Genomic DNA, 12,736 nt, shown 5'->3' with positions numbered 1-12,736 from the left:
GGCAAGGCCAAAGTTTGTATCAACATTGTAAACCTTCTCTGACAAGGTCTTAAAACATGTACTGTCATAAGAGTAAGGTATAACATGGCTGTCTCGAAGTCAGTTTAAGTTGTCTTTAATATCAGGGAAGAAAAATGTATATATTATACATGTTGAATCTGACAAATAAGAAACACAGTATGGCTTATTAGTTACCTCTGACTCAACTGTAAACTTTTAATAAAATGCATATGTGATTGTGGGGTTTTCTTTCATTTGATAAAATATATGCAATGTTTTTAATTCTTTCAAAGGCTGTTTGAGAATTTAAAAAAAAGTGTCTCCTCTTCTCCCAAAGCTGTGATACTATTCTGTCAACAGTAGAGGGCGGGCTCTACTTTACCCAAAAGTCTTACTTGGTGTTTAATTTGGAGGAGTGTTTGGCGCATGTCGACTTGGGTCTTCCTGATTTCACAGCCAAGGCGGTGCAAGAAATCCTTTCGGTGAATGTAGCCCCATCACAGGCCCCTGAGCTTGTGTAGGGATGTATTTTGGAGTAGACTGTGATTGAAGAAGTGTGATGGGTTTTCTTAGTTGACATGTTTTATATTGTAGGATGTCGTTTTCCACCTTTCACCAAAATGTGTTTGTTTGTTATTCAATACCCCGTCCAGCTGGTGGCGGTAATTCACCATTAACATTGGATGCCAACCGCCGTTAAACACCAGAGAAGAATTATTTTGACATCAAGAAACCACCAGCAGTCGAGCCACATTCCTTTCTTGTTGCAATTGAAATATTTGTTCGCTATTTATAATGACATGCAGAAGAGGAGCTCTCATTGTGCTCGAAGGAGTGGACAAGGCAGGGAAAACGACACAATGTAACAAACTTGTCCAAGCACTGCAGGATAGCGGACAGACAGCTGAGATGATGAAGTTCCCTGGTAAATTGACTTTATTGTTCGTGGCTGCTAATTTATCAAAATGAAAGGTATTTTCCTCAATTGTGTGGTTTGAAGCCGCTTTGATTGCTAATTTACCTAGACCCAAATCTCTCGGATCATACATACGTTTTGCCTTGCCCTGTTCCCCTGTCTGGGTGGAGTTTGGTCCACATGGCGATGCAAAATGAATTCGCCTTTGATTAAATGCTCTTCCTGTATTACTCTTGTTTGTACAGAAAGAATTACAAAGATCGGCCAGTTGATTTGCTAATTTACCTCGACCCAAATCTATCAGATTATACAAACTCGTTTTGCCTTGCCCTGTTCCCCCGTCTGGGTGGAGTTTGGTCCACATGGCGATGCAAAATGAATTCGCCTTTGATTAAATGCTCTTCCTGTATTACTCTTGTTTGTACAGAAAGAACTACAAAGATCGGCCAGCTGATCAACTCCTATCTTGAGAACAAAAGCAACCTGGAGGACCATACAGTGCATCTGCTGTTCTCTGCCAACCGATGGGAACTAATGTAATACACTCAAACATACAGAAGCATTGATCATCACATCAAATGGTATTGATCACATACACATGGTTAGCAGATGTTAATGCGAGTGTAGCGAAATGCTTGTGCTTCTAGTTCCGACAGTGCAGTAATATCTAACAAGTAATCTAACAATTTCACAAACAAGATGTCGTAGCATTACGTTGAATACACAACGTAACACTGAACTCAAACCGTCTGCGCGCGTGCGCCATCGTGCATAAATGTATTTTGTCCCCCTACACCAAACGCGATCACGACACGCAGGTTAAAATATCAAAACAAACACTGAACCAATTATATTAATTTGGGGACAGGTTGAAAAGCACTAAACATGTATGGCAATTTAGCTTGCTGTTGCTAGCTAATTTGTCCTGGGATATAAACATTGAGTTGTTATTTTACCTGAAATGCACAAGGTCCTCTACTCCGACAATTAATCCACACATAAAACGGCCAACCGACTCGTTTCTAGTCATCTCTCCTCCTTCTAGGATTTTTCATCTTTGAACTTATATGGTGATCGGCATCTAAACTTTCATAGTTTTACCACGACAACCGGCAAAACAGTTTGTCTTTCAATCCCCCACTGGGTACCTGCTTCTATAAACCAATGAGGAGATGGTACGTGGGTACCTGCTTCTATAAACCAATGAGGAGATGGTACGTGGGTACCTGCTTCTATAAACCAATGAGGAGATGGTACGTGGGTACCTGCTTCTATAAACCAATGAGGAGATGGTACGTGGGTACCTGCTTCTATAAACCAATGAGGAGATGGTACGTGGGTACCTGCTTCTATAAACCAATGAGGAGATGGTACGTGGGTACCTGCTTCTATAAACCAATGAGGAGATGGTACGTGGGTACCTGCTTCTATAAACCAATGAGGAGATGGTACGTGGGTACCTGCTTCTATAAACCAATGAGGAGATGGTACGTGGGTACCTGCTTCTATAAACCAATGAGGAGATGGTACGTGGGTACCTGCTTCTATAAACCAATGAGGAGATGGCACGTGGGTACCTGCTTCTATAAACCAATGAGGAGATGGTACGTGGGTACCTGCTTCTATAAACCAATGAGGAGATGGGAGAGGCAGGACTTGCAGCGCGATCTGCGTCAGAAATAGAAAGGACTTATATTTTAGCCCTTGGCAACGCAGATGCTCTTTGGCGCAATAATTGAATAACATGGATTTCTACATTTATTTTGCGACGTGTCTGGTCTGCATGTCACTTCCTACCGGCGCATACTATAGAACGGAAGTCAGTCCAGTTGTTATCGACGATATAACGTTACCACCACTATGTCGCAGTTGATTACTAGGCGTCTTCAGGACTTGCCTCATTGATTTTAATGTTGTAAGTTACATTGAATTGTTAAATCAGCCTCCGAGACTCCAGCTAGCAAGAATGAAAAGGGGTTGAAGATGTATATAGGAAGCTACATACACAACTATGAAGGTGAGTACCAAGTCAGTGACCGATATAACGTTAGCTAGCTAATTTAACTATTAACTGTAGCTAGCTAGCTAATTTAACTATTAACTGTAGCTAGCTAGCTAATTTAACTATTAACTGTAGCTAGCTAGTTACTTTGTAAATGGATGTAACGTTGACAGAATCTACCTGAGAATGTGTGTATTTTCATTAGCTTGGTTAATTTATGCTTGCTAGCTAAAAATCATTGTTATTCATGTCTTCTACACAGTATCTAACAAAGAGACATTGACAGGGGAGATCACCGTGAGGGCTGCCTGTCACAGGTCCATGAGGAAGAGTGAAAAGCCGCACAGCATGAGAGCAGGGAAAGGTTATAGATGGCTACTAGGGACCTTGTTAAACATCTCCTGTGAGACACTGTCATCATAGTGTGTTGGAGACAGTGTCAACATTTAATCTTATCAGTAGATAGATATTAATGATGGGTCCCAGTTTAGAATTTCCCACTTAACAGGTTATTTGGTAAAGATCTGTTAATGCAGTGTTTGGTAATTGTGTTACTGAGACACAATGTATTCCTGTATAGTTAAATGATCCCCTAGTTCAGACTAGACACTATGTTTATTGTTATTTATGGGCCGCATCATTCTTGTTTCTCACTTCAGTCTTTCATCACACTTATCTTCACAGATGGTGTTAAAGCACTCCGTATCAGTGATGGTGGTCCAATGCTCCTGTGTTGCAGGAAGTGCTCTGTGCAATCATCTGGTGGCCCTTTACCAGACAGCGTACTACTCTCAACTAAAACATTCCTGCTGCACCACCAGTTCACAGCTGCACAGACACAGAACAGCGTTGAAAAGTATTCAGCCTTTGTAACAGTAAATCCTTGTTAATTAGGGTGTGGAACCAGGTCAGGTTGATGGGATAGAGTTCCGTAAACCTACTAACTCGTGTGCTGATGGAATAAGGTAAATTGGAGGTTCCTAGAATGGAAACATTTTAGAAAACATTTTCTTGTGATTTTTTTTTTTCTCCCCCCCCCCCAGATAAGCCTAAACAGTGGCGTCTTAAGAACCAAAGACTGGGGGGGAAATATATGATCTATAAATCTGTATATTTTCATCCATTTTATTTGAACTTTCGGGCTTGTTCTGTTTCTGGAGAAGTTACATGAGTCTTTGTCATAGTGATCTCTCCAACAAGGTTTTAAAATGTTTTGCAGAAGTTCTCTCTACAAAGAACTCAATGGATACATGCCTGACATGGATCTTCTCCGTGTCTCAGAAACGTATGCCAATTTTACTCCACTTACTGCCCCTCTTGTGACAACAATGGAAATGTCAGCTGACGTGCCCCTGGTTGAGTCTGCCTTTGGGTCAGCGCACGCTGGCAGTGTTCTGTCCTATCCGCTTCCATAGCCAAAGACCAGTGAAATAGTGAAGATTGCCAATGCCCCTTCTCCACCAATACCTCCATTAGATGGCTTCAGGAGTACTTCAGGAGTACTGCGGGGGGCTAGCCATGGAGCCAGTGTCTGTACAGGAGTACTGCGGGGGGCTAGCCATGGAGCCAGTGGCTGTACAGGAGTACTGCACACTGAAGAATGTTAACTTCTTTCCGTGTGGCTTCGTAGTGCACCCAGACGCTCCGTGGTTAGGATCCTCTCCAGATGGAATCATATTTGATCCCAGTGTGAGACCACACATTGGACTCTTAGAGGTCAAGTGGCCAAATGTACCAAGTTATGTTGACTGCCCTTACCTGAAGATACAGAATGGAGAGCTGAAGTCGAAGAGATCTCATGCTTACTACTGTGGGGGTGCAAAGGTCAAATCCTTCTCACAGGTTGTAGCTGGTGTGACTTTGTCATCTGTGCACCGGAGGAACATCCTAGTTGAAAGGATATTATAAAGATCTACAGGTTTCAAAAACTATAAGAGAGAAGGTTTACCACTACTTGCAGAAGTGTCTCTCGCACCTCAATGATCCCCTGCATGGGCGCCAAGTTTAGTGGTTTTATGAAAAAAAACAAGTATTGATGTTCTTGTGAAGAAAACTACAGTAGGATATATTTGTTTATAAACAATGTATTTCAGCAAATGTTCAACAGTTGAGTTATTGTATTGTTATTGTATTAAATCTTGCATTGTGGCTATTCTGTGTTTACTTGATTTCCCCCCCCCACCCCTGTTACTCATTGCCTAATTAAAGCCAATACAAGCTCCACACAAACTGATATTCACTACAACACAAATGATTGATACATGTCATAGATAAACAAATTATTTTGCTGCTAGCAAATAAACACATGTACATTTACGCTGGCTTGGCCCATGCTCTGACCAAAGGTCCGTTTTGATAGTTGACCAACAGGCACGCCACTACAAATAATTGGTTGATGCTGCCTGAGATGGTCAGGGGGATGACTGTGTCAAACAGCTTGTGCTCCTTTACTCTGCGGATCATTCTTTCAACATGCAGCCTGGCAATGGATTGGGCCTCCCTAACCTCATGCGCTGGCATCTGTGTGCGTCTTGACAGAAAGGCTGGCTGGTAGACATCGCACGGAAAACAATGTCATCTACGAGAAAGCCCTTATCCACCATAATGGCCATGTCTGGTGAGTAAGGAACTAATTCCAGACTGCTTGAAGATCTCCTTGTCATTCACAGATCCAGCATACAACCATGACACAAAAGTGACAGCTCCATGCGGTGACATTCCCAACATGCCCTTAAGAGGTACAGTGTGACTTGTAGGAAGAAAACACCTCACTGCAGTAGTAGTGAAGATGATGTCTGGCAGCGGAGTTCAGTGCAGTCGATCACTACCTGGGTCTCTGGATAGTCCTTGAACTCAGGTGGCAGGTGGGATTTGATGGTTTCCTTGGGGATCCATATCCGTGCTGATCCAAGCAGACAGTAGAGGAAGTTGGCCCAAGAGATGATAATCCGGGCTCACTGTCGATTGGTGGATGCTGAACCGATGGGCCAAATCCTTCTGCTTCAGACCCAGCGACAGACGAGTCATAAACAAGAAGAACTCGTCGATTGATGGCAGTGTCTGAACGTAAAGAAAACCGTTTTAGTACAATATATTCCTTATATTCGGTCCTTAATAAAACAACGTAAATAATGTTTAACAATTACAGTAAGATCAAATAATATTCTGTTAAGTATTTAAATAAGTTGTCCCTGACTGTTTTTTTCCCCAGTAACACTTGTTTCAGATGGATTGGTGCTTGTGACTCTAATAAACTTAGTCTCTGCTGCGTGCTCAATCGAGTGCCAGAAGGCCATCAGGTCGGTGTAGCTTGCAGATCTAAAGACTGACCCAGAGTATTTGAATACCAAAAAAGCTCATTACTATTATTGCCCGTCTTCTCTAAGCATCAAGTAGCACTAGACATGACCTAGCTGCTATTGTAGCCTGTTTTTCTTGTTACTGCAATTGGTACTGTAATTCACAGCAGCGAATTTGTTTAAATGATCAGTTATTTAACCTGGGAAGTGGACTAAGAACCAAATCTTATTTGCAGCAAGGACCTGGGATCATTTTTGGGGGTTAATGTAAAGACAATATACACATTTTAGTCATTTAGCAGACGCTCTTATCCAGAGCGACTTACAGTAGTGAATGCATACATTTCATACATTTTCATACATTTTTTTTCTGTGCTGGCCCCCCGTGGGAATCGAACCCACAACCCTGGCGTTGCAAACACCATGCTCTACCAACTGAGCCACAGGGAAGGCTTACTTATACATTCAATGTGCCCACTTATGCTAAGATATGCTAGCCTAGTTTTAAATAACAATGAACATTTTCTTAAAGTTAAGATGGACTTTGGGATGATAATTATAAATAGTAATGCTGGATAATAATAATATAATTACTGTACCTTGTGTAAAAAACGTGTATATCCTTGTCAGAACCAGGAAATCGCTGTAGACCAAAGCCGTGTTGGGCGGTCAGTTTCTCCAACTTGGCTCAAAGATCCTCAATTTCTCTTACGTGCTTATGGTTTGCCATTAGGGCCATGTTCAGGGACTGCACAGTAATCATGTGTCTGGACCGGATCAAGAGACGGCACAGTCCATAGGCAGCGCACCTTGTTCTCCATCCCCCTCAGTCGGAGCAGGAGGTTTCAGTCTTCTTTCCAAAACACCAGGTCTCTTTTGAATGTCCCAGTTCCACGTGAAGACTAAGAACAACACCTTTTGTTTTGGTTAGTGTTAATTTTTGTTTTGGAAAGTGTTAATGAGGTGTAAATGTTAGTTTGTTACAATCTAAGATGGATAATGATCGTTAATGTAATTAACGGTTATTAGAACACCTGTAATGCGGAGTGATACATGTATAGTTAAAAGTCCCAGTGCTGTTATAATCTACTCCAATCAAATAACTTCGTCGTATCATAAATACTTGTGAACATTTTCAGTTCTTTCCGCCTTTTTACTTGCATTTGCTTTTAGTAACATTCAAGATGCTTTTGGTGGTGCGTTATCTGCGGCGTTTTTATTACTTCCTCATTTACATTTTTGTCATTTAGCAGACGCTCTTATCCAGAGCGACTTACAGTAGTGAATACATATATTTAATTATTTTTTTGTACTGGCCCCCCCATGGGAATCGAACCCGCAACCCTGGCGTTGCAAACGCCATGCTCTACCAACTGACCAACTGAGCCATGCTCTACCAACTGACCAACTGAGCCATGCTCTACCAACTGAGCCTTATCAATAGATTGCACAGTCGCAGCCCTGATTTCTAGTTGCTCTGTGGTATTGACGGATGCACCGAGAAATATAGTGTACAATTCCTTCTATCATCTTGTAAAGAGAAACCACCTTCAACACTTACTTGAAGGCACCCGACCAGATGAACAGCCATTGGAGGAAAATCAAGTACCACCGGAACAAGTAAGTAGCTAGCAACCATTTTTTGTTGTTTGGATTTACAAAAATGATTTAATGAACGGACGATACACAGACCAAATTCATGCTGTCCATTAGGCTATTCGATCATTTTAGTTATAATGACTCTTATTGCAAACGCTGAGTTAATGTGAAAATAATCAATGATAAATAGGAACAAAACACTTAAATAACTCTTGGTGAAACTAAATACAATTTCAAATAATAATCTGTTTCTTTCATGTGTGGTATACAGGACAACATTCAACCCGATCAGCTTCTAGCTAACTCCATCCATCTGACTCAGATGAAGGCAAACCCAAGTTAGCGTGGAGCTGTCACAGTGCAACAAGTAAGTTACTCGGTTGGTGGCAATCTACTGAAATTAACCATATTTTTTTTAAGTACTTAGATTTACAAATAGCATTTATAGTCAGTCTTCACAACCACTTCTCCTGTCACAAACATTATACTTGTCATGAACTAGTCATGTCCAGCCTCAGGATACTACATTCAATGATATGACAACACATGCCACTGTTTTTGTGATAAATGCCAGAGCCAAGCATCATCTCTCACAGGTAAGATGCTTTTTCTGAACAGAGCACAGAATTTGGTTAGTTAGTTAGTAGTTCAGTGATGGTTGAGTTCATTGTCAGTGCTAGGTTGTCCACCTTACTATTGTTGATCCCTTATGTTAATATGTCATAAGCAAAATCTGTATATCATCGGTATACATGATGGAGTGTTCCAACCTCCATGACTGATTCTCTTTCGCTCTCTTTCTCTTTCAGAAAGGTGTGAATGACATTGTTGCTGTGGTACAGCAGTATCAATCACCACTATTGGACAACCTCAGGAAGCAGATGGAGGCAGTGCTAAAGAAGCATTCAGGAAGCACATCAGGTCAACTTGGAAAAGATGCAATGGATATTTGACAATTTCATTGACCCTTGAAACAACATTTAGACAGGACAGTGTTATTAAGAAGCAGTTTAGCTGTTTGGACGTAGAGGAAATTCCAATTGCTGGAACCAGTGTGGAGGATCAAAATACATTTTCATCAAAGACAAATTATTTCATTATGTACCATTAGTCAAAAGTCTAGAACATTTCTTAACACACCCAATGATTTTGTCTGGTTGAAAAGGGACCTAAGATGTGCAGGGAAAGTTGTTTTCATGACATTGTTGATGGTGCTCTTCTAAAATCACATGCCTTTGGTTTCTCTGAAACTAAGGGATTGCAGATTGTTCTGTACACGGATGAAATAGAGATCTGTAATCCACTAGGATCTTTTGCATCAAAAAAACAAGTTGTTAATGGTGTACTACACCCTAGGAAATATAAATCCAAAATACAGGTCTGAACTGGCTGCTATCAGGCTACTTGCCATGGCTAGATTAGCAGACCTCCGTCAATCTGGTGTAGATGTAATATTGAATAGAATCAAGGAAGACATGGATGCATTGTACAGTGGGGTTAAAATGCTAACTAGTAACAGACAGAAAACGATATATGGTGCCATGGTCTCTCTGTGGAGATACCCTGGCACAACATAAACTAGCCGGGTTCAGAGGGTGTGGGCTTTGCCTACAGTAAGTGCAGACACTGTGAGTGTTCTTTTGAGGACATGCAGTCACACTTCAATGAGGATGCATATACTAAAAGGACATTGGAGAAGCATGTCAGAGAGTGTGATGAAATAGAAAAGGCACAGACGGACTTGCTTCGCAACAGCCTGAGAACAACATATGGGATCAATAGAAGGAGCAAGTTAGTTGAATTCCCAGCCTTTGATATCATACAACAAACTCCGCAAAACATTATGCATGTAATTCTGGAGGGCGTAGCCCCATTGGAAATCAAATGTGTTTTGAATCATCTTGTTGTGTCAGGACAGATTGATCTGGACTCAGTGAATTCTGCGATTCTTGGTTTCCCTTATTCCCCTCTAGATGTTAGAGATGGGCCATCCCCAATTTCTGTTAGTGATGGTAAACTTAAACAGTCATCTGGGCAAATGCTTGTCCTGCTAAGGATATTGACATTTGTTTTGGAGACTTTGGAAGTCGATGCATATATACACGACTGATAATTGAGCTAATAGAGATTGTACAGATGGTATTCGCACATGTTCTTTCCGTTGCGACTGTGTCTGCGTTGAAGTTACTCATTGAAAATCATTTGAAGCATTGGAAGGAGCTTTTTCCAGACCGCAATGTTACACCTAAACAGCATTATATGATATATTTGCCATCACAGATAAAGTCATTGGGTCCAATGGTTAGACATATGTGTATGCGGTTCGAGTCTAAACATTTTTCTTTAAACAATGGGCTTCCAAGCTCAATTTAAAAAATATTTGCAAGTCTTTGATCAATCAGAACCAAATATATGAAGCTGCCAAAATGTTGACAGTTCAATACACCCACTTTTTTTCAAATGAAAGGGAGATGGGACCTGTATCAGAGGTTAAAGATCTACAATATTTATGTGGAAAAGTGAGGGACTTCCTAGGTTTAAGTAAACCATGCTGTATCAGTCAAATGGCTTGTAATAAATACATCATTCAGAAGTCCATGGTAATATGCCAGAATTTGGACTGGTCAAAAACATATTTCTTGTTGATTCTAGGCTTTATTGTTTGGAATATCAACAATTTCAAACTATACGCTTTGATAGAAACGTCATGGCTTATCAAGTTGAGGTCCCACACCTTGCACAGGCCACTGAGTTGATTTTACCTCTTATTACACAATTGGCAACAAGAGCCAAACTTATGTACAAGTTAAATACCATCTTGGGGATGTAATAGAATTGTACAACAGTTCAAATGACTCATAGTGTGTTCCCCAGATATGAAAAGTGTACTGTCATTGTTCTGTACTGTATTTTGTCTACATGATTGCTGTGCTGTGTGTAAGATTGACAATAAAACAGTGAATTCCATTTGGTCATTATCTGTTCTTAATATGTGAAGCGATGAAAAGGATAAGATGCTTGAAATAAGAAATCATGACTTTGACAAAGCAGTTTTGTACTTGTCAGTGTTGATCAAACAGCTTTGTAATTCTAGTTTCGAGCATTAAGTTACTCAGAACCAGTAATACAACTAACAAGTCATAATATCTTAAGATAATTAAGGACAAAAAAGCTTGAAACAAGTAAAATGCTTTAACATTAACTGCCTGGTAAGAAGAAATATCTTGTCAGACAAAAATCAAGCATATTGCCTTGATTTAATCTTACTTAGATTCCAATTTTTGCAGTGTAATTGTAGACTGTGTTGTGGAGTTGTACGGTTTTGATTTATTTATATTCTTTGCTGTAGCACAATGTTTTTTGATGTCATACATTTTTGCAAGCATATCTGATTTGCAGTAGGCACAGTATACCCGACAATCATCCCCAATGATTGGCTTCAGCCACCCTTTAAATTCAGGTACAGTCTCCCACTCTTTTCTGTACTTCTGGCTGTACAATTTTGATTGAGACATGTTGATTGATGTTGTAAGTTCTGTTCAAGATCAAACATTCGTGACCAACTATAAACATTGGGTTTGTCTAGTCGAACCCGTACTACCACTGCAGCAGTCAGCCAACAACGATTTGCAATTTGCTGAAAATGCTGCTGGCCTGCTGCTGCCTCTGCACGAGCTGAGTGCCTTCTGCTGACGTCACTCACAATGTACTTTTGCAGACAGGCACGTGTGTTGTGACTGAGTGTGTGACAGAGAAAATCATTTTTGTGTCGTATAGAGGGGAAATGCATGCATTTCAGCATAGTCTGAAAAGTTGCTAAATCTAGCAACAAACGTGCTAAGTTGGCATCACTGAATGTAGGGTATGTAAACATTATATAAAGTGGCATTGTTTAAAGTGAGTAGTGATACGTTTATTACATCCCATTATTAAAGTGGGCTAGAGATTTGAGTCAGTATGTTGGCAGCAGCCACTCAATGTTAGGGATGGATTGTTTAACAGTCTGATGGCCTTGAGATAGAAGCTGTTGTTTAGTCTCTCGGTCCCTGCTTTGATGCACCTGTACTGACGTCGGATTCTGGATGATAGCGGGGTGAACAGGCAGTAGCTCGGGTGGTTGTTGTCCTTGATATTTTTGGCCTTCCTGTGACATCGGGTGATGTAGGTGTCCTGGAGGGCAGGTAGTTTGCCCCCGGTGATGCGTTGTGCAGACCGCACTAACCTCTGGAGAACCTTACGGTTGTGGGCGGAGTAGTTGCCGTACCAGGCGGTGATACAGCCCGACAGGATGCTCTCGATTGTGCGTCTAAAACTTTGAGTGCTTTCGGTGACAAGCCAAATTTCTTCAGCCTCCTGAGGTTGAAGAGGCGCTGTTGCGCCTTCTTCACCACACTGTCTGTGTGGGTGACTGTTTCAGTTTATCCGTGATGTGTACGCCGAGGAACTTAAAACTCTCCACCCTCTCCACTACTGTCCCGTCGATGTGGATAGGGAGGTGCTCCCTCTGCTGTTTCCTGAAGTCCACAATCATCTCCTTTGTTTTGTTGACGTTGGGTATGAGGTTATTTTCCTGACACCACATTCCGAGGACCCTCACCTCCTCGTCATTGTTGGTAATCAAGCCTACCACTGTAGTGTCGTCTGCAAACTTGATGATTGAGTTGGAGGCGTGCAGTCATGGGTGAACAAGGAGTACAGGAGAGGGCTGAGAACGCACCCTTGTGGGGCCCCAGTGTTGAGGATCAGCGGGGTGGAGATGTTGTTTCCTACCCTCACCACCTGGGGGCAGCCCGTCAAAGTCCAAGACCCAGTTGCACAGGGCGGGGTCGAGACCCAGGGTCTCGAGCTTAATGACGAGTTTGGAGGGTACTATGGTGTTAAATGCTGAGCTGTGGTCGATGAACAGCATTCTTACATGGG

The 12,736-nt window shown here is 41.5% G+C and overlaps 1 protein-coding gene and 2 long non-coding RNA genes across 3 annotated transcripts in view; 2 read left to right on the top strand and 1 right to left on the bottom strand.

The window, feature by feature from the left end:
* The first annotated feature begins 687 nt into the window (after positions 1-687).
* The window catches only part of dtymk (deoxythymidylate kinase (thymidylate kinase)), a 17,635-nt gene continuing 5,586 nt past the window's right edge, over positions 688-12,736 (top strand). The window contains exons 1-2 of the mRNA XM_029708272.1: positions 688-925; positions 1,344-1,452. Of these exons, the coding sequence (XP_029564132.1) occupies positions 796-925; positions 1,344-1,452 (239 nt within the window). The 5' untranslated portion in view covers positions 688-795. The remainder of the gene's footprint in view (positions 926-1,343; positions 1,453-12,736) is intronic.
* Positions 5,094-7,145, bottom strand: LOC115158875 (uncharacterized). Its single transcript, XR_003868760.1, has 2 exons — positions 6,817-7,145; positions 5,094-5,978 (listed from the first exon to the last, which is right to left on the bottom strand). It is a non-coding gene; the product is annotated as an uncharacterized LOC115158875 (long non-coding RNA).
* Positions 7,609-10,783, top strand: LOC115158874 (uncharacterized). The gene is made up of 2 exons (XR_003868759.1): positions 7,609-8,183; positions 8,626-10,783. It is a non-coding gene; the product is annotated as an uncharacterized LOC115158874 (long non-coding RNA).

This window comes from Salmo trutta, chromosome 22, assembly GCF_901001165.1.
Source record: "Salmo trutta chromosome 22, fSalTru1.1, whole genome shotgun sequence".
Classification (NCBI taxonomy): Eukaryota; Metazoa; Chordata; class Actinopteri; order Salmoniformes; family Salmonidae; genus Salmo; species Salmo trutta.
The sequence above is the reverse complement of the archived record's forward strand: the minus strand, read 5'-3'. Positions and strand labels throughout refer to the sequence as shown.